Source organism: Pseudonaja textilis, chromosome 2 (genome assembly GCF_049901715.1).
Source record: "Pseudonaja textilis isolate UNSWEBS1 chromosome 2, rPseTex1.2, whole genome shotgun sequence".
Taxonomy (NCBI): Eukaryota; Metazoa; Chordata; class Lepidosauria; order Squamata; family Elapidae; genus Pseudonaja; species Pseudonaja textilis.
The window spans coordinates 185,858,520-185,881,541 of record NC_141991.1 but is presented as its reverse complement, the minus strand read 5'-3'; the positions used below and the strand labels follow the sequence as shown (position 1 = coordinate 185,881,541).

General features: G+C 35.8%; 1 protein-coding gene across 16 annotated transcripts in view; it reads right to left on the bottom strand.

The window, feature by feature from the left end:
* Positions 1–23,022, bottom strand: part of MPDZ (multiple PDZ domain crumbs cell polarity complex component) — a 93,534-nt gene that overhangs the window by 54,633 nt on the left and 15,879 nt on the right. For all 16 annotated transcript variants that reach the window (XM_087926614.1, XM_087926620.1, XM_087926623.1 and 13 more), the window contains exons 4-17: positions 22,747–22,968; positions 22,052–22,191; positions 19,217–19,430; positions 17,957–18,085; positions 16,066–16,272; positions 13,770–13,890; positions 12,774–12,862; positions 11,065–11,263; positions 10,075–10,164; positions 8,328–8,407; positions 6,542–6,688; positions 4,792–4,938; positions 3,598–3,786; positions 2,231–2,440 (exon numbers count right to left, since the gene is read on the bottom strand). In XM_087926614.1, coding sequence (XP_087782740.1) covers positions 2,231–2,440; positions 3,598–3,786; positions 4,792–4,938; positions 6,542–6,688; positions 8,328–8,407; positions 10,075–10,164; positions 11,065–11,263; positions 12,774–12,862; positions 13,770–13,890; positions 16,066–16,272; positions 17,957–18,085; positions 19,217–19,430; positions 22,052–22,191; positions 22,747–22,968 — 2,184 coding nt within the window. The remainder of the gene's footprint in view (positions 1–2,230; positions 2,441–3,597; positions 3,787–4,791; positions 4,939–6,541; positions 6,689–8,327; positions 8,408–10,074; positions 10,165–11,064; positions 11,264–12,773; positions 12,863–13,769; positions 13,891–16,065; positions 16,273–17,956; positions 18,086–19,216; positions 19,431–22,051; positions 22,192–22,746; positions 22,969–23,022) is intronic.

Here is a 23,022-nt window from a genome sequence, read left to right as displayed (position 1 = left end):
CGGTGGCTTTCCTCTTTCCTCTAAAGCTGGTTCCAGTTAAGAGTTGGTACAGAGTAAAAATCCAACCCCTGCCTTTTATGCATTTTCTTTCTGCTTTTATTTAGCATCTATATGAAAACTCTGAATAACTCAGAGCATTTATCCATATAAGGTTAAATATCATTAATAGTTGTACATCTATGGCCTATCCATCACTTGGATAACTTAACATTCCCCCAGTGGTTGGTGTTGCAATTTGGAGGTCCTTTGGAAGTCCTGCAAAAAGAGCAGGTGGCAGTGATAGCCAGGAAGGCCTTAGCACAAGTCTATCCATCATGCCAGTTGAGCCCTCCTGGATCAGGAGACTATCACAGTCACTCATGCCTTAATTATGTATATGGATCACTGCAATAGGCTCTAAATGGGACTAAGTGGTCACTGATCCAGAATGCAAGGGCACATGTGTCCAGATACAATTTAAGGAACAAGTATCACCCATAAAGCTCTGGGTAACACAGGGCCAGGATACCGATGAGTCTACCTGTTTCTGATAGTTTCTACCCATCCCACCAGACCTCAGGTCCCTTTTGTCAAACTGAATGATCTGGCTGAACCCTGGACATGTGCTTTCTAGGTCACAATGCCTGTCCTATGGAACAGCCTCCCCTCTGAATCTGGAATGGTCCCATTGCCCCATGCCTTCTGGAAGGCCTTGAAGAGCTGGCTTTTCTTTCACACATTGGTGACAGAACGTGAGATGAGCTCAAGGTATGTTCTATTACGCATGTTTTAAGATATGTTTTATGGTAAAAAAAAAATTGTTTTCAGCTTAGTCACATTGTACTAGATTGTTTTTATTTTAGCTTTGTTTAGTTTATACTTTCCATACAATATTGTTAACTAGTCGGAGTCATTAGGGTGAGATGGCAGCATAACATATTCTTTAAATAATTAAATAATCATCGTGTCTACAATAACTAATCTCTCTAAGCAAGCAATAATTGTGAAAAATGTTCTGGCTGCATTTAATTACCAGAGAAACAGGCCATCATAGGTATGTAAAATGATATACCCAAAATTAGAAAGAAACATTCCCTTCCTTTGGTGACAACCTATTTTTCTTCCATCAAAGCAGCAATTCAATGGGCAACCCCAAAGCCCCGTGTGGCCACAGAATTTTATTTTTATTTTTTTGCAATCCTCAGAACCCTGAGGCTACTTATGTTGAAACTTGATAGCAATGTTTCCAGTTTCCAAATGAAAAATAGGGGCAAACTTTAGCAATATTTCTGAGCTTACACTAATAGTAAAAGAAAACAAAAAAGATACCCTCTCCCCAATTCATCCACAAACCTTAGTCCTAAGTGCACCTGTGATAAGGCCCATTTATTTTGTGGCCTTCAGTACTCTTCTGTACCACTAAGTACAGTATAGCCCTTGCTTATCAAACGTTGGACACCTCTGTGCAAAGGTGGCACGGCACCAGGATTCAGCCAGAAAAAAAAGTGAATATAAATATCTTATTTTTCCAGAAAGTAGCCCTCAAACCAGCAACCAAAAATTATTGCCTTACTGATTCAAGGAATAAATGAAAGCAATTACTCCCAAACTCTCAGTTCTATTTACTATGGATTAAATGCTGCCACTTAGGGACAGGAAATGTTCAGATTATGTGTAGAAGAGGGTTTCGTAACAGACATTTTTTGCATGTATTCCATTGTGTGAAATACATCTCCAAAATTATTACTTATATAGAAACCAAAGTTCCTGAAGTATACATAGTAGATAATTAATATATTCAATTTTTTAGTGTGTTGTTTGCTTATACTTTATGAAAATAAATCAAAACATTGTTGTTTGGGGTGTTTTAAATATTCTTACCCTAGATTTCTAGAAACGACATGTTTCTACTCTCTGCTTCAAATTATTCTTCCAACAGTAACTAATTCTGAAGCTAAAATTATTTTGGCTCTGAATAAGTTATTACTGAGTAACTGCACCACTTCCATGAATCTAAAGTAAAGATATTTTTTGGGGAACAAAGTGATAGTGGGCTGGTTCAGAGCTTTGTTACTCTCTTCATGCCAATTGTATAAAATGAGGGCATTTTGCAGCATTTTATTACCTCACAACCAATGTAGTTCATCTTTGAAGTGTCAACAGTTATATACCTAAAGTTCTACATCAGTAAATACCCCAGGATATTATTTGCAAAATACAAAATCCCACCATGTAAAACAAGAATTCTTACAGGCAATGGCTTGGCGACTCCTATTTTCACCATTCCCATAGGTGCTCCTTTCAGGGCCTGCACAGCTTCCTCCAGGCTACCATTTTCCAAGCTGGTCTCATTGACAAACATAAGCCTGTCTCCTGGGAGCAGCCTGCCATCTTGCTCAGCAATGCCCCCAGGAACAAGAGAGCGGATCACGATCACTGTATTGGCAGGGTCCACTGGGTCCTTATTGAAGGAGAAAAGAGGAGAACATGAGAAAAATGTTGACATGTATTTTTAGTTACTTTATTTATTCATTCAATTTCTGCAGCTCCCACCTCACCAAGAGACTCTGGGTGGCCTGCAATTTTAAAATTCGAAAAAATAATTGAACAATTGAAAATACATTAAAACAATAAAAATATCCACCAAAATGAGTAAGTACAAACAGCAGCTGTGATGACTAATCTGTTAATAGTAAAGCCAAGTAACAAGGCCCTTCACATATTCCGAGTCCCTAGGCCTAGCTAGATAGACAGGCCAACAGGGTGCGGGTCATTCTAATGTTTGAGGATATTCCATAAGTCAAGAGGCTACAGCAGGAAAAAAAAAACTACTTCCTGCTATCCAGCTCTCATTCGCGGATTGGATCTGCAGCATGCCCAATCTATTGGATCTGATCAGAGATTTCAAAAAATGGTATGGGGTGGGGTTTTTTCCTGACCCTGCTTGCTCATAGATTCAGTTGTCAAGCCATTACTTATGAAAAATTAAAACCTAATTATACATTATGTAATCTTGAAGAAAGACTGCAGAAAGCAACATTAAAACTGGCTTCTAGAATATAAATAAATTCTTTGCATACAGATAGAATTAGCAAACACATTTCAGAATCTTCTCCACATTTAAAACTTCCTCAAATTAGTGCAACAGAGACTCAAAAACCTGGTAGCATTGCACTTTGAGATTGTCTTTTTATAAAAACAAACTACGTAAGTATCTACTAATACTATTACTTCTACTACTTTAATTATAATTACAATAATAATGCATCTTGCTTTGTGATAATGCTCAGCAGTCCCACTATTAATATTTTATGTATTTGTGAGTGTTATTATTAGATCCACGGAATAAATACTATTAGATCATTTCTCCTTAAATTTCAATTTCTCCTTGAAGAGAAAGATTGAGAAATGTAATAGAATATTAATGAAAGGTGACTTCTTAGTCACACCATGTCTTTTCTCATCTAACAGATCAGGAACTATCCACAAGTGAAGATATATTAAATAAGTTTGACAAATTTATTTTAATGATGAATTCTACTGGAATGTGTCATTCTTAAAGGGATACTGGATTCAATGTATAAACTACATTCTTATATTAGGGAATTCAGAAATTACCTGATAATCCAATATACTAAAGCCAAGACCTCTGCTGCCTTTCTCCAGCTCAATTTGTTGTATTTCTGTTTCCCACATTGCCAGAGAAGAACCTTGTACCTCTTCAGTATTCTGATTTACGTTAGCTATTTCCAGCTTAGCATCTTCTGTCTCTGAAGCACCAAGGGGTCCACCAAAGTCTATATGCGACTGGAAAGTTAAATATGATTACTTTTTTTTTAAATAAAGGAAATTTAAACACAGGTTGTCAATGGAACTGGAATAAATGGGAACTGCTATTTAAAGAGTTTAAAACTTATCTATTTTTAAAATGAAATTTTAATTAAAAGTTTTACAAAACACATAAAAAGCACTAACTAGTTTTGGGTTTTTAAGCAAGCCAGATTCACATATTGACTACATGATTCATTTAACAGCTGCAATGTAGGGTGGGAGGGTCAGAGGGAAGATGGAAGGAAGGAAGGGAAAATATAGAAAGAAAAAAACCAAAGAGAGAAGCTTCCAGTTTCCTTTGCAGCAAATATAAGCACATTTACAAAATTCTTTTATTCTATGATTACAAATAAAAACCTTAGCCTTTTCTACATCGTTTTTTTTTCCGAATCATCAAAAACACCATAAATTGTCTATAACAGATTTCCAGTCAACTGTAAATGTGGATAGTTTTTTTCCTTAATTAAAGAGGATAATTTAATAATCTCCACAAGTTCTATCATCTGAGAATGTAAACTTTATGTAGAGATGTCTAAATATATGTGAAATGTTTAAATAAACTATAACTTAATGAAAGCTATATGAAAAATCTAAAAAAAGGTTTTTAAGCTGGGTTTCCTCAATCCAATTCTAGCCATCTGATCAAACTGTCTCAACTTTAAAAAAAAAAAAACTTTATTTATCTTACTACCACATTCAATATTTATTTATTTGTTTAATTTATATAGCCAGCAGTCTCACAAATAAGAGACTCTGGGTGGCCCACAACAAAACTAAGCCAATAAATATCTAAAATCATTTACAACCAGTAAAGCATTAAAAAACAATAAAACAGATAAAACAAAATTAATAAATGAAGGAATGTTAATAGTAATGGAGACATTGCAGGCGTTCAGATCTTTTCTTTGAATTCTCTACTGCAAGGAAGAATGGTGGTCTATCAGTTTCTCCCCCAGGGTACAAATCTTTATGTTGAATTACCTGCTCTAACATATGAGTCTCATCCAATGCTGTCTCGGTAACAGGTGGAACTGCACGACAGCACACCATTCTTACATTGATAGGAAGCTCTTTTAGAATATTTACAACATCCTTGTGATTCTCTCCAACCAAAGATTGTCCATTTACCTGCCAATAAAAATAAGGATATTTATAGAAATAAGGAAAAGACAGAGAGAAAGAAATACATATATTTTCAAACTGGACATAACAGACTAACGTATCATATTTAAAAAAAGATACTACACGGTTTCTTCTAATTATAGATAGTCCTCAACTTACCAAAGTTCATTTACTGACCGTTCAAAATTACGTCACAATTTTTTATACTGACGTGTTTTATACTTCAGTGAATTAAGGTATCCTGACTATAAATATGGATGAATGCAAATGACATTTGCCAGAAAACTGAATGAAGCTACATTAAAGAACAGATAGCACATGGGTTTCTAGGAAAAATTAAAGAGCTGCAATATTGAGAAATACAGTTCCTAGAATGAATGGATCATTTTCATTCTTAGAAACCTACTTTTCCTTTAGTGTGTAGCTACTTGAATAGAAATCATATAATTTCATAATTTGAATATCTAGGCCACACTTTCCCCAACCTTGCTCATTTAAGATGTATTTGAACGACAAATGCCAGAATTTCCCAGGCAGTATAAACCTAAAAGATGTTGTCCTCAACTTACAACAGTTTCTTTAGTGACTGTTCAAAGTTACACTACTGAAAATGTGAGTTATGACCGTATTTCACACTTCATGGGATCACTGTTTGTGAACTTCTGACAAGGGGAAGAGAGTATTTAAAAGGGAGTATTTATATAAATGCTACCTTAGAAGATACTAGCATATTGTGAATTTATACAGGCTGTATAGAGGTAAGTATTCGAGTTACGACCACCACTGAGCCCAAAATTTACATTCCTAAGTGAGAAAATTGTTTTGCCCCATTTAGGACCTTTCTCATCACATTTGTTAAATGAATCACTGCAGTTCTTCAATTACTAAACCTGGTTGTTAAGTGAAATCTGTTTCCCCATTGATTTTGCTAGTCAGAAGGTCGCAAAAGGAGATCACATGACGCCGGGACACTGTAACCATCATAAAAGTGTGCCAGTTTTCAAGTAACTGAATGTAAATCACGTGACCATGGGGATGGTTACATGTCACTTTTTTCAGTGCCGTTGTAACTTCAAGAGGTCACTAAATGAACTGTTGTAAGTCAAGGATTACCTGTATTTCTTCCACAAATACATGAATACAGGTAGTCTTTGTCCTACAACCATTTCTTTAGTGACCGTTCGATGTTTCACTGGCATTGAAATAACTGACTTATGACCGGTTCTCGCACTTACAACCGTCACAGCATCTTCAAGGTCACATGATCAAAATTTGGAGGTTGGCAATTGGCATGTAATTATGACAGTTGCAGTGTCCTGGTGTCATATGATTACCATTTCCAACTTCCCATCAAATAGTCAATGGAGGAAGCCGGATTCAGTTAACAATAAAGTGATTCACTTAACAACTGTATTGGTTCACTTAACAACTATGCCAACATTGGCCACAACTCAGTAGCCGTCTTTCTTATCAATTGAAATTCTGCTCCCAATTATTGTTGTAAGTCAAGAACTTGCTGTACTCTATGCTAAGAAAATATTGCAAGTGAAAAAAAACCACGCAGAATATCTTTCAAGAGAGCAAAAGAATAAGAATGATTATTTCATACTTCTAATAATTCATCTCCACTGTACAATCTGCCACATCGTCCAACGGGCCCTTCAGGCAAAACAGACCGAATAAAATGATGTCCCACTGTAGCTTCTAAGCTAATCCCCAGTCCGCTGCTTTCACTAAACTTGTTCACATCTGCCACCTAGAAAGAAGAAAAATACAATCTTCATAACACCAAGAAATCAGTTGCTTAGAAAATTGCACCGAGATCCTATACAAAGGACCAGTAAATTTAAAAGCTGTTTTGCTACAAATGCTCTACATCTTAAGCTATAGGCTCATTTCTTTCAAACGACATCCATGTTCATTGATTTCTCACATCAAAACAAGACGGAATCACAATGTGAGCTGAAAAGGAGCATCCAGCTGTAACATCCTTTTTCTCATTTGCAAAGGGTAACAGATGCTGGTAGCTACAGCTGTCCCAGAGATGAAAGGTAGTCAGAGAGTCACAAATGAAGGGAACGAATAAAACTATCAAAGATTCCACGCTTCTCATTACACCAGTTTTTGTGACCGCCATGGAACAATAGTTAGCAAATACAGTATTCGGAAACAGAAATGTTTCCAGTTTGAAGAAAAAGAATTGGATTCCATATCTGGCAGTCCTTGCTGATTCTGAAACAAGTCAAGCATTAACAGGACATGCACCTGGCAACATAATTCTCTATGGTTTACTAATCCCCAGGTGGGAAACAGTCAAAGAACAGGAACTGCACTTATGACCCTGCTGAAGAATTCTATTCAAAAGTTACATATCCTTGCTACATCCTTGGACTACTGCACACGAAAGTAGTTGCTTATATGTTCTGAAAGGTGCTAAAAGAAGATTGGCTAGATTCTCAATGAGAAGTAAAGTGTCAGCTAGGAAAACAGCTTTTACTACCTAAAAATAAATACAATGTAAGGCTTGTAGGCCAAAGGGCTACCAAGATCCCTCACATAAACCTCACTTTAAAAGAATAGAAGAGTCAATTAACAATCAATTTAAAAACAAATAATGAAAATAGATCAGCAATCATTATCATAAATCATAGAAGGGAAGAAAAACAAAAAGGAAAAAATGCAAACAATCTTTTAAAATGCCAGTAAAAATGGGGCAAACAGTCTTCCTTTTAAAAAAAAATCTCTGTAAGCAATACAAAACAGACCATCCAGCAATGAATTAGGGGTCAACAGCAGCAATACAAGAAAATATAGGCTCTAATTGTTAAAAAAAATTATTACTTACCTGAAAGCAGGCCAACATTAAAATTAGTGGCATTTATTTCTGGTAGATGAGTATCAGATTAAAGGAGAGAAGACTTTTATTCCGAATATGAGCTATGGGCAAGAAATTTTACGAAGCAAGGATTATGCTAAATGTTGTATGTTGGAAGTGGGTAGATTTCCTAACAAGCTACATTGTTTTGCTTTCCAAATGTAGATTTCAGAACTCAACTGTAGCTCTGCCCACATTGAGAGAGGTCATCAAGCAAAAATGCTACCCCAAGAAATGAAACTATGCACTGTTGACAACAAGGAGAATCAAAATTTATAATGGACTCCAAAAGTTACTAAACAAATGCTGCTGATACTTATCAATTGAATTAATGGAAAACTCCACAGGAAGCAATATTTGATAAACCTTTTGATGAAATTTAGGATTCATTTTCTGGCTTCCTAAGATTACACAAAAGTTTTGTTTTATCACATGTTTAGACTTCAGAAAACAATGCCCCTCCCAAGGAAGAAAAGATAAAGTGTTTATTTTTTTAATAGCAAGCAATGAGTGTACTTACCACAACTTCATAATTTCCCCCCAAAATCTTCTGCCATTTGTTCAGCAATATTTCTTCTTCTAGGGATGTTAGCTGAATATCTGCAAGATGTGACAGTTATCCTAAGCAAAACTATGACATTCTTATCTTTAATTCGAATTTGTAAACGTGCATCTGATTTATATAAAATGAGAAAGAAAATACTTTTTAATACATTGCATTTTAAGAACATAAAAAAGTTAAAGGGAAAAAAATTGAATTATAACCTAAATTTTGGTTTTTAAAATCTTTTTAAAGCTAGCTGAATTCACTTGGGTTAGGTCACAGAAAAGAATAGTTCATTTTAAATTACTTTTTCTAACCAATTTTGTACCATATATAAACTTAATAAACTTTTAACGTTGTTCAGTTCTGTTTGAAATTGAATCAGCATGAGACTCAATCATTCAGTATTATCCTGGCTATTCAATTTAGGTTTGCACTGCTCAACAACTTCCTTTTATCTCTCTTCCAAAGAATCCCAATTGTGCTAGCCTAGCTTCCTGAATAACTGGATTTCTGTCTGGCTACACTCTGCTGCACCTTCTCCTTGCTGTGAATGCAGAAATTACAGGCATGTTCTTCTTTCCTGGCCCAATTGTTCTCTGAAAGGCTTATTCTGGTTATTCATTACTATCTTAAACCGCTGCACTCTATAAATGTAAGCAAAACAAGTTTTCAGGATTGAAACGTTAACAAATAAAAATAAGAACTGACATTCAAAAGATAAACAGTAAGCGCTGCTAAGCTTGTGAATAGTTGTTTTTCAGTTTTGAAGAATAATTAAAGGTCTTTGTTTTTACTTGTAAAACTATGGCTATCCTTTCATAGTTTTCTCTGATAGGAGTGCGCTAGTAAATAATATTACATATTCAGGTTTATTAAAGTCAGTTCCCAAAATTGTTCAGCTTACAATATTCTTTTCATATTTATTCAGAAATTAAGTCAAAAGAAAAAAGAAATTTATTCACAGGTGGGAACATTTAGCATTGTAGTGATTTTGATATTATTTTGCTTATATCTTGAGTTATACATAAAAATACATATATATTATTTAATATTTAAGCACTCAAGAAATGTTCTCTATATTTAAGATTTTTTTTTTTCAAACTATGACCTCATTTTCAAAGGCTCCTACAGAAACATGGTCTCTAGAGGGCAGTGGAAGAACACACTTCCTGGAATCACTTAACAGATTTGTATATTTATTTTAAAATGTGAGAAAGAAACCTATTGTGAGAGTAATAATTTACCATTTTAAATCTGATCCAGTTTATCTCTTACTATGATAACTGGAGCTTGTCAGATATGTACAGTGACCCACCAAGCACTTACAATATCCTTAAACACTCACACACTTAAAAATCCAAAGTAGGTGAAAACACGAAACTCACAGAATCTGAATAGTATCTCTTTAGCATATCTTATCCACAGGTTTTAATAAGATACCTATGGATAAGATACTTAGAAGTTAAAAGATTCAAAGGAAAGGCTATAAAAATATTTATTTGTGTTTCCTTAGCTAAAATTCTGTGGCCAATGTACATAAACGCAACTAAACAGAGCTGCATCATTACACTATTCTTCCAAGATGTATTTGTCCATGATATCTCAAACATATCTTTTCAGAACCCAAAATGAACTTTTGCCGTGCTACCATGCCAAGCAAGAAAAGGCAAAAACTAGGGAGGGCAAGCATATTTATAAGGGGAAAAACATTACTTATAACCTGTTTGTTGTATATTAGTATCTTCTTCAAAATGAACCTCACTGGGGCTGCATGACATTAATGGAGAATCCTGCTCTCTTTTGCAGTTTTCTGTGGAGGGAAAAAAAAGCCGAATTCTGTGATAATACAGTTAAACCCCTTTTCTGTTTCACTATTGTTAAGGACTCCTAGTTTCTTACCAGATTACATTAAGTTTGGTCTAGCAGTTAAGGCTCCATGCTAGAAAGCAGAAACGGTAAGGTTTCAAGTCCTACCTTAGTCCTGAAAGCCAATGGGGTGACTTTGGGCCAACCTACCTCACAAGGTGGTTGTTATTATGGAGAAAATAGGAGGAGGAAGATGAGTTAGATAAGTTTGCCACCTTAGGTTATTTGTATCAATAATACAGGTGGGATATTAATACAAATAAGTAATTAAGCAAATAAATAAATATATACATACATGGCTAGCCTGGATGTGCATAAGCAACAGTTAAAAAACTAAAACTAAAATAAAAATTGGTAACAGCAAAAAAAAGACCACAATCTTCTATATTATCCAAAAGAAGGAAAATATGGTCAAACCAAATAGGGAAAATCTGACTGATGTCAGAGACAGGGGGGTGATTCTACAGAGACCTGAATTGGAAAAGTTGAACCACAGATTTTAGGGGTCAAAATAGAGAGAAATAATGAGCACCATGGAATTAATGCTCAAAGGCTTAAATTCCTTCATTCACTTTCATTTTGTTTTGGTTTTTGTATTTTATTATTTTTTAGTTCTACTATAAAACATAAAGTACGGAAAAATATTATTTGAAGATTATTTATTTGTTATTCATGAAAGAAAAATCCGCAAGATTCTTCTGTTTTTCCTTTTGAGTATGCTTTTTCTTTCTCCAGCTGAGACTGAAAAGTGGGTTGCAAGAATGAATTTAAGCCACTTTGGTTTAACCTCTGGAGAACAGAAAATAAAATGCAAGAAACGTGAAGCAAAGATAATCTTAATTGCCTGTATTTGTGCCAATATCCACTGTTTGGAAAATTGAATCCTTTTCAACAGCATCACTGAAGTCATCATGAGACTGAGTTTGGTTTTCCTGTTTCAGGCCTCCTCTTCGGACCAAAGTCAGATAGACTGTTTGCCCAGTATGCCGCAAAACCTCCACCGCTTGCTGGTTTGTAAAACCTTGAAGGTTGGTTCCATCCACCTATGGAATAAACATAGGTCCATGAGGGTGACAGTTCATTCTCCATGCTTGTGGGTTGGTTTCCAAACATTTCATTACCAGGCTAGGCAACATCGTCAGCGGAGTTTAGGGGATGTCACTTTCAGTGTTCTTCTGTTTGTAAGGGCTTCAGGTGTGAGTGTGAATCTTGTGATGGGCCAGGCGTGGGTGTGTCATATGAGGGTCTTAGGATGGCCAAGTGTTGGTATGTCAAGTGAGAGTCTTGGGATGGATGTTGTGCCACCATCACCCTACACCCGAAGTACAGATATTCACCACTATTGCAAGCATATGTCATTTCTGACTAGTCATTGTACATCTGTCAAGATTGGAAAAACTGTTTTATTGCAAATTAGACAAATCGCATTTGCCAAATGTCTGCTGAAATTTGGTTTGGGATCTGTTTTGCTATCTTGAGTGTAAGAATTCTATCTAAAGATAGAACAGCATAGAGTTTGAAGAGAATGTCTGAAAACTATGTTAAGGAGCTTTATAAATTCAACTTAAATAAACTTAAAATAATGCATTCAAAAAATTTAAAAATCTTCTCCTCTATACATGTAGTCCCCAGCTTACAACTACAATTGGAACCAGAATTTCTCTTGTTAAGCAAGGCGGTTAAGTGAGCTGCACATTTATTATGTGGGGGTGGGGGGGTGTTGGACTAGATGACCTATAAGGTCCCTTCCAACTCTGATTATCTGTTATCTGTTAAATATGAGCAAGATGCGATGGTTGTAAGTTTAAGAACTACTTGCAACTCACTTATTACAAATGCTAAACGTATGGTTCTAAGTTGAGGACCTCCAGGATAGGCTGATGGGAATTAGGCAGGAAACTTCAACTAGTCTAGTGTTATTTTTGCTGTTCATCCATAAGATGATTTAAGATTCAGTTTACAAGCAATGCTACCAATACAGAACCTTCAGGTAAATAATTATTTATGTTCCTCAACTGTGGGAAGCAGGTCATAGATCCTTTTCTGCTCTCATCAGTAACCAAGTCAAAGAAGAACACCTCTCCTAACCCCAAGACTATTACATTCTCTCTGTGAGAGAATCTTCCACATTTTTCTCACATCCAGGATCCCAGTTAGATTTTGTGGCCAAAACATAGTAGCAAAATGGCCTTTTCTTTATGACAGTCTAATTACTACTAACTCTCAGAGACAAAATAAATAAGTATATAAAATGAAGTGCTTGGTCCATTTTACCTATTATTAATATGGCACCCTTAACATTTTAAGCTAAGCAGTCTGCAATTTCCTGAATTTTTTTTAAGGAGTTAGACATTATGTTTCACAGTTTGTGATCCTTCTGAATAGAAATCAAACTTAGGAATTTTTTGGCGGGTAGCAATCAAGATCAGAGATCTCACCTCTGAGATCTTTTAAGAACTCTGGGACAGTTGTCATGAATTGTTGCTTTTAATCCAACAAACATAAAAAGTAAAAAATAGAAGTAAAAAAAGGGATAACTCCAAGGTTACTTACAGCAATAATTTGATCTCCAATATGGATTCTACCATCATGCTCAACTGCACTGTCTTTTGTGATACTTTTTACAAAAATACCAGAAGGTTCTGTGATTTAAAAGTAAAATTGAAAGAATTAAAGGTATGTCTGAGTCATGTATGTGTAAAGCTGTCATGACTTGAATCCATAAACTTAAACACAATATGTCAATATCTGACTACAACAGTCTTTATGACTTCTAACTACTTAAGCAGAAATATTACAACATAGTATCATTGAAGTTGTCTTGCTCTATCCCAAAGGTGGGGAACTGTAGCCCTTTTATGGCTTGTGCACTTCAATTCCCAGAATTCCTGAGACAGCCATATTGGCTCAGGAATTCTGGGACTTGGATGTCCACAAGTTATAAAGGTGCATGGTTCCCCCACCTATGCTCTAATCCAGGGCTGTCAAACTTCCAGCCACACCCACACCCATTTTAGCAAAGAGGAAAAAAGTCCCAATATGTCACATGATGCCGCTATGATGTGAGTTTGACACCCGTGCTCTAACCCAATGTATTCACTCTAATAGATAAATTTCCATTTTAACATACATAAGCCAATTGGTGCTAGATCTTAAACAGACATACGTATTTTTATTTCAATTATAGTGCACATGTGCATACTATAAATATCAGCCTAAGCTAAGACCATTAATTAAAATAGACGTTTGACTTCCAAATGAAGCATATTTAAACAATTCTAACATTAAGTTCTGAATATAGTGAAAGAAAATATGCTGCATTCTATGAATGCCTTTAATTATTTCAAACTATTCCAGACTATAAATCTATTGTAAAATAAAATTTTGAAATGAAATCCATATATAACATTTTTCTTGCAAAGAAATTACTCAAGATATTGTGTGTGGTACTTTTAAACATCTGGACTGACAACAAAAAAGATCAATAAATGGATTTTGGAGTTTAAAAAAAATAGTTAACTTTTTGAGCAGAATCCATTTTAACCATACCTGATATTTTATCCCCTATGTAGCCAGCAATTGTTATTCCTAACCCTTGAGAATTTTTTGTAAGCTGCACATCAAATGTGTTCCCATCTTCAACATTTTCAATTGGTGTATCTTCCAATTTCTTTAGGGAAAAGACATGTAGTTATTCTTCATGACAGAAGTTCTTACAGGAAACAAAAACAATTATTCTATTTCTCACCTAACCCCTAATATTTTAGCATTTAATTCTAAGCATAACACACAGTACTTCTTGCCAGAATGTGACTCAGATGTTAGTTTCATAGCTCTGCAATATAATTAGTGAATCTTTAATAGAGTTAACTTTATTTGTTATGGTAAGAATTCATCAAGGGATTTCTTTAAAATGCTTTTCTATGTGATTCTGGATCATGTTTGGAAATTCAGGGCTGTGGTTTTGTGATTTTTGAGGTTTGCAGATACCTTATGCTTCAGCTTTACAGAAATCATTTCTAAAAAATAATACAAAGTAAAGATCAAAATTGTAAAAAATGGAAAATTATATAATTATGCAAATATATATACACACACAAAATATCGAAGTAAGATTAAAAATATTGAAATGTCAATTCAAACACTATTTTTTTAATTGCTTCATTGAACATACTGTGGAAGTATATAATCACAAAAGTGTGGCTCAAAGTGAGGAATGGTAAAATTGATGATGCTATATTTTTACTTATATTAAAATAACCCTAGTCATTATGGCTATAGATGTATGATATTGTGAGTTGTAGTTCCACAACTCTGAAAGGATATAAGCTGCTTACTTTTATTTTTAAGTAAAATCTTAAAATGGGTAAAAGGCAGTAAAATATTAGATTTGATTTTTATCTACTAATACAGGTAGTCCTCGACTTACAACAGTTCATTTAGTGACCCTTTGAAGTTACACCGATACTGAAAAAAGTGACTTATGACCATTTTTCATATTTATGACCATTGCAGCATCCCTATGGTCATGTGATTTACATTTGGATGCTTGACAACGGATTTGTATTTATGATGGCTGCAGTGTCCTGGGGTCACGTGACCATCTTTTGTGACCCTCTGTCAAGCCAAATCAATGGGGGAGCCTGATTCACTTAACAATCATGTGACTGATTTAACAACTACAGTGATTCACTTAACAAATGTGGCAAGAAAAGTCGTAAAATGGGTCAAAACTCACTTAACAAATGTCTCACTTAGCAACATAAATTCTGGGCTCAATTGTGATCGCAAACCAAGGACTACCTGTATAGCAATTCAGGAAAGAACAGTATCTATTCAAACTAAAAGATAGTTTCCAGAAAGGACATAGCTAATTAGAAGGAATGATTCAATTATTCAAATCCATTCTTCCTGAAGATTGCAGTGAAAAGGCTATAAAATGAAAAAAGGGGGCATAAACTATGCTTCTGACAGAAAGACATGAACACATATATTCTGCAGAAGTATAATTTTTACCTTATCTCATTTTTCTTCACTGTCACTCTCTCAAGCTCTTCATTCTGTTGAATATAATCCAGTTAGCTGAAGCTTCCTACCGAACTGCGTTTACATTGTTAAGAAACTAAAACTTGCTTCCGTTGATACTGAAGTATATAAGCACTTGTACCTCCTGATGTGTGTTTGCACGCACCGGCTCTATTCTGTCCAGCACAGGCTCCCTGTATTATCTTTTATTTTGTACATTACCAGCCACATTCATCCTTGGCATCGTTTCAAAAGGTTAAAAGGAAAAGAGTCACTGCTGAGATGGGGGAAGCTACACAAGTGTGATTAAACATATAATGAAGAGCACAGGAAGTTTTTGGGAAATGAGGTAAGTTGGAATGAGGTTTCTTTTCAGGCAACAGAAGAACACAGCTGAGAAAATAAAACACCTGCCCAAACGAAGGACGCTCTTATGAAATAAAGAGGGCAGCTGGGTAGTTCCACCTAACTAGCAGCAGCTGAAGTTGTGCCAGCTGATTTATTTAGGTGAAGAGCTACAGCCAGGCACCGGCTGGCACAGAGAGGAGCCCAGCGGTGGATGCCAGAGAGGAGGAGGAGGTAAGTGGAAGAAGAAGAATCCAGATGGACTCAAAGGGCTGCAGGAGAGCGAAGGGGAAATGCTATGATGATGATATTTATTGCTTAAACTGCTACTAGAGCACTGTTCAAGTGGCAGATTGAAATGAGCAGGTTAGCAATTATTTGCAGGCAGGCAGGAAGTTTGACTAAGAATTAGTGTTATGAACAGCTATCTACTATTAGTGCTGTTTCTTTAATGTAAGTTACATGTTGTCATTACCTTGTTCTCTGTCATACATGTTGGTACTGGGGTACCCAAAGGAGCTGCTGTTGATGGAGCGGCCTCCTTAATTAGACCTCTGGCTATCACCAACTTGACTCGGTTTCCACATTGCCTCAGGACTTGTGCCACTTGCTCACCGCTGATTCCAGTCAGGTCTGTATCACCAATTTTCAAAATATGGTCTCCACTGCAGAGTCTACCATGCTAATGAACAAACATTCAATTGTTTTAAAAAACTTATACACAGAGGTGTCTTAGAAAAATGCAAGAGTTTTATCTAGGACATATATTAGTTTTGGGTTTCTCTTTTTCTTTTCTTTTTTTCTTTTTGCTTTTAATATTGCTGTAGTAGACAATATTACTTTAAATCATTTTATCATATGCTGTTTATGTGTATCTATCCGACCCCCGATTTTAAAAAATGAATATATTTTAAATTAATAAATGTATCAAAGTGTTTATGGTTTTAAGTAATATGTTAAGTATTGCTTACATTCAACATTTATGTATCATTTATTGCAGGGGTGGGATTCAAATTTTTTAACAACCGGTTCTGTGGGCATGGCTTGGTGGTCATGTAACTGGCTGGGCGTGGCCAACTCAATATCACTCACACTGAGGCACGCATCTCCTCGCCTGGCCTCTCATGACTGTGGGGATGCTACAACAGTTGTAAGTGTGAAAAACGGTCATAAGTCACTTTTTTCAGTGCCATTATAACTTTGAATGGGCACTCCACACAAGCAAAGTACCAGCAAAGGAGGGGGAAAAAATCCCAGAGAAGTTCCTGAGACATGAAATCTAGTCCTGCCAAGAATGCAGAGGGGCAGTTTCTGTAAGCAACACCAGAATGTTTCCTTCCTGCCTTCCTTACAGGATTAAGCCTGTAATTTCTTCTAACAACCGGTTATCCGAACTGCTTAGAATTTTAACAACCGGTTCTAGCGAACCTGTACAATCCCACCCTGATTTATTGATTTAATTCCTATTTATTAGCATATCTGCCCAAAAGGACATGCCAAAATTTAGCACTGTTTTCCTCCTAAGAAGAACGAACGACAGAAAAACATGGAAAACATAAAAATATCCTGTTCAAAATCTCTCATTTCTACCTTATCAGGATTATCAATTCTACCTGAGACCAACCAAATCAATTCCATCCCTTGTCAATAAGTCTATTCATGCAATTCATGTGTATATGCATAATCACTCTGGCCAAAAACCATAGCCAAAAAAAAAAGGAGGGATAAGGGTGGAACACCCCTCTCACAGAAACCTAATTATTAAATCAAAAATCACTGTCTAAAATTGCTTGTAAACATCCCCCATTTAGAAAATGGATTTATCTCCTATCTGTTTATCCGCCCCTAATATATACCTCTCCTTTAAACAGAATCACAGAGGAGAAAGAAGGAAAACAAGGTGAAGATGGGAAAAATGGAAGAAAAGATGACTGTCTTCCCATGTGTGAAAGGCAAATGTGTGTGGCTTAAACTCTATCACATCTGCCTCACCCAGAGTAAAAACCGTGTTCAAAAATATCTCAAATACCGAGATTAAAAAAAGTTCTCTATAAAGGAACACTACTATCTGCTTTTCTGTGGTCCTCATTCTCAGACAAAACCTGCTTCCTATTTCCATAGAAAAATTATACCCACAACTGATAGCAGTTCAGAAGCAAAGCTTAGCATTATAAATTTGGCTGGGGTTTCAAGCCATGGCTATGGGGATCATTTGTTGGCAAAAGATAACCCTTTAATTCAAGATGATTTCCCTCAATGAATATTAGCATTTCATTCTTTCTATTTCAAGTAAATAGAGGTATTTATTAAATGGTAATAAATAATTATCATGCTGTAACTCTAGTACAGAAGAATATATTGTGTACCCGATCAGCTACTCCGCCTGGAAGGATGGTTTTAACGATCACTCCAGTTGATTTTCCTCCTACTATCCCAAATCCCAGACCCGATCCATCGTTCACCAACTCAATAGTCTCCACATGCTGCCAATGTATCTTTAAGGCAAAATCTTACGTTAGTTTCATTTTTAAAAAACAACCTCTACAGATATTCCATTGGGTTTGCATTTTCTCCATATAGTCAATCTCTTTTCTATAGCTACTCCAAATAATGTTCATGAATCACCAAAAGAACCTTTTAGTGTTCCATATTTTGAGTGGTTTTACAGGCAAGTTACAGTGTTTAACATCTTAGTGAATAAATTATTTTGGGCATGAAAGATAAAACCTTATGCTTGCTTTCCCCGGGTATTCATTCAGGTGCACTGACTGAGACCAACTCATTTCTACTCAACTCAGTTGTTTACATAGCTCAACATGTGGTGACTCCATACTATGCATAAAATGGTACCTCTGATACACAGGAAGGATTTGGCTTAACTCTCTCAAAGGCATCAGACTGTCTTCCCTCACCCCCTCCTTAATCTACATCATGAAGGCCCTTCCTTATCACCAGGCTTTCATCAAAGAACCCAATCAAAGAACACACACTGCTTATCATTTAGGATGTAAGTACATAAAAACAGCCTTTGCTGACTTAAGCCAAGGACTCTCTTAATCCAACATTTTGCTCACACAATGGCCAACCAAATGCCTCTCAGATACTTACAGGCAGGAGATAAAAGGATATCATTTCCACATCATTGTTCCCCTACAAATGGGCTTTGGAGGCAAGCTATGGCTTGATTGGAGGAACTAATGAGTTCTCAAGACTAATAGTTCTTGACAGACCTGTCATCCAATTTACTTTTAAAGTAAGTTTTATAGTAATTAAGTCCACAGATTTATAAATCTGCTAAGAACTGATGAAGACACATTTTATGGAATATGGAAAGTCTTATGTATAAGACTTGTCTTTGGTGTCTCATGACCACCAAATTGCTGGGACATGAGTGTACATTAAAACTGTTTGAACTACTCCCTGCACTGTTTTGTATACACTGAAAAAACAGAATTGTGAGTGTAAGCAGCTTTCTATGGAACTGCAACTTTACACAATGGATAACATTCAGCAACATGTTGCAGAGACCTTCTTTTAAAATCTTCAAGAGTACAAAAAGAATTGCATTGACTGCACCAACCTAAGCCGCAAGAAAGAAGACAGACTTGTTTTCAGTGTCCACTCACCGGGTTTGAATGGGCTGAAATTGTACTAGCAGCTGACGGAGATCGAGAAATTACAGGACTGATGAGCTGAGGCAAAGAGCCCCTTGCCACAACTAGCTGGACACTTTCTTTGGCTCTCTGTAGGATGCCAATAGCCTGTTGATGTGTTATGGTCTGATCAAGGGCTTGCCCATTAATAGCAAGAATTTGATCTGCTTCCTGCAATCTGCCATCTCTGTTGTAGACAAACAAAAAGCAATAATAATAATAATAATAAGCATCATTACCGGTATTGCTAGAGTATTTGACAGTTTCTCCAAAGTACTGTAGTGTGTGTGTGTTTTAATCCAGTTTTCTATTGGTTTCAATGCAGATTTTTCTTTCTTTTTTTTTAATTTGAAAAAAGTTTCCTTGCAGTTTTGCTGCAGGCATCGTTTTTGGCCCCTTCTTGATGCACTTCCTTTGAAGCTAATCCACAGACCTTGTCTCTTAGCTTCACTCCAGAACTACCTCCTCCTTCTTGTACCCCAATCCAAAACTAAGCATATTATTATATTGGTTGCTTCCAGCTTTGTTTGCTATTGCCTGGGAACTTTATTCTTGACTGTGAGCCTGCTGCGTAAAACACCAAGTGTTTTACTGCATTCACCATAAAAAGTATTGCATATTCATCAATCCACAGTTACCAAACATTTTCACAAATGGGGGAGGAAAAATTATTTTTTTAAAAAACCATCCAAAAAAGGATCCTAATTACAAAGGCCATCTTACAAAACGGACTCTAACTAAGGAGGGTTTATTCCCCATATAATCACATACAGTAACTCTTTCTCAAACTTACTTCAAAGTAGTCTGAAATAAAGCAGCTATGAATCTAACCTGTGCTAATATGTCACAATTAGTAAAAGAAGTCAATTTATAAACTAGTGAGATAGAAGACTTTTTTTTTAACATACAGACTTAATTTAGACTCTCCCGGAATATTATGGTATTCAGATAGCATTTCTCAATGTTTTTCTTAGTTCTTAGCAAAAAATATATTTTCTCTGAATACTGTATCAGAAAAATGAGTGTATAAAAATATTGATATTACAGAAAATTGCCAGTGAAAATAAATGCATTTTTGCATCATTAAATGTTTGGCCTGATGTAAAAAAAGTTAAACCGACATCTAAGTAAAACTGAACTGGATCAGAAAAAGGCTGATTGGCAATACTTAAGTCAAATTTTATCTGTATAAAACATATTGAGCATAATCAAATTGAAATAAGCCTTTTTTTCAACCCAATTTTTTATTTATGTTATCTGTTTTTTACTGTTTTTGTATACTGCAAATGTTTGTAAATCTGTGCAGGGTTTTTTTTTTCCCAGCAAAGTACTGCACAAAACAGGCATAGCATACAGACTGGATTAATTTACATGTATTTCCCAAAGAGAGTTGGCTACCCTCGAGAATGTCAAAAGCCAACTGCTTTCCAACATAATGAGGGAAGGGAAACAAGCAAGCATATTGCCTCCCTAAATCCCATGATGCACGTCCAAACTTGGCCTGCAGGGTAGGGAGAAGATAGCAATAGCACTTATATACCACTTACAGTGCTTTTATAGCTCTCTTTACGCAGTTTACAGAATCAGTATATTGTCCCCAACAATCTGGGTCCTCATTTTACTCACCTTGGAAGGATGGAAGGCTGAGTCAACTTTGAGCCTGGTGACATTCAATCTGCCAAATCGCAAGCAGCCGGCAGTCAGCAGAAGTAGTCTGCTTTACTGCAATCTAACCACTGCGCCACCATGGCTCTTAGAGATTATGTGCTCTTTGTGCACGTTCCTGGGTCCTGCTGATTTTGAGATTTAGGATATGTTTAAATGCAGTGAGTATTCATCTCCAAAATCACTCTGAAAATTCCAAATTCATCAGGATGAAAGAGCACAAAGAGATTAACTCACTGCTCACTGCCAGGAGCTCAATTCTGACTGGCTCAAAGTTGACTCATCTTTCCATCCTCTGAGGTCGGTAAAATGAGGATCCAGATTGTTGGGGGCAATATGCTGATTCTGTAAACCACTTAGAGAGGGCTGTAAAGCACTGCGAAGCTGTATATAAGTCAAAGTAATATTACTATCCATGTGCATAGCTAATCTTTTTCCCTGAAGATTTTAAATTGTGTTGATGTCTTTTCATTTGATTGATTGGTTGCTTCAATGTTGGCTTTTAATGGAATGTTTTATTATGAATGCATACAAAAAAACAACAGTAATATCTTAGATGGTTGACATGCTGAGTATTTGATGCTCAGTATTGCATACTGTGCATTTAAAGAGAGAAACAGAAAGCACACCATATTAGTAACCTTTCGTCAAATTTCTTTCATCAATAAAAAAAAATGCTTGGATTTAAAGGAGACAGCAAGGACAAGGAAAAAGCAAATGCTTCAAATAAATAGAAAGTAGATAAATAAAGTCTCCCTGCCCCCAGGGGCCAATTCTTCCCAAAGTTGGCTCACTGATAGCATTCAGCAGAGTCCTACCTATTTCTTATGAATCTTGGATTTAAAAAGAGAAGAATTATTTCCTGTGATGGAAACCCTCAAAGTATATTGAGTTTTGTTTGAATGGCAATTAAACTGGTTCAACATTTGCTTCATTAAAATGTATGCAATTCAAAATGTTTTGTGGAATGTCTAGGGAGATGTCATCCTTTGAGCTCAAACCAAACACATTTACTAATTCATGCATTTCATAAAAGTAATTATTAAAAGGATACATCTAAAACTTTAAATATTACATTTACAATCCATTTGAAAGCTGGCATTTATATATCTCTTTCAATGTATAGTTTACATGCAAACTCACCTTTGTGCCACACTTCCATCTTGAATCTCCTGCACAAATATGCCAAGTTCGCCTCTATATTCACTCTTCAGACCAACTACACTAAAGCCAAGCCCACCACTTGGAGGTTTTAGAAGTTCAATTGTCTCAACAAGTCGACCCTAGTAGCAAAAACAATTGAAAAACAAACCACTTCGAAATAAACTCAAAAGCACTGATTCCAAAAGGTTCACTTAATTTTCATATTTGTATATTAATGAAGAAAGAAAACAATCAAGCAATGCACATCCAGTATAAACATGAAAACGTGTCTTTGGCAAGGCGCTATGGTTAAGAAAACCAGGATCATTGATCGTTTGGAAACCCTACATGCATATAGGATGTTCTCAACTATAAATGGGCGTCTTCTACAAATGGGGGGTGACAGGAGGAGGTTATGTCAACCCACTCAACCCTGCTGCCTCTGCAGATTTTATTTAATTTTACTTATTATTTCTTTATTAAATGTTATGCCACCCATTTCCCCTACAAGGTGATATATGGAAACACTATCCCTGATTGTAATAATATGAAGAGAAATTGAGTTTCCTACTTAATAATAGAGAAAATTATTGTTAACGTAAGAGAGGACATGAAGATAAAGAAAAGGACTTTGGGAAAAAAACAGTTAGATGTTTCCAATCATGTAACTGAGATTTAACTTAAATAAAATTTACCTGTGCCATATTTCTGATCAGTAATTCAAATTCATCGTTTGAAGGCTTCCCATTAATCTGAGCAGTGATCGACTGGAGAACAATTCCTAGCCCATTAGAAGGGTTACTGTTCTCTTGAGCCATCAAGTAGGAGTCATTGTGTAGTGAGGAGCCCACAACACTACCATGATGGGAAAGTTGCAGATGCTCACCAGATGAGGAGATGGAAGGTGCAAGGTTCACCTGAAAGTTGTATATAACTTTTTTAAATTTAATTTAAGATCACAAAAAATGAAG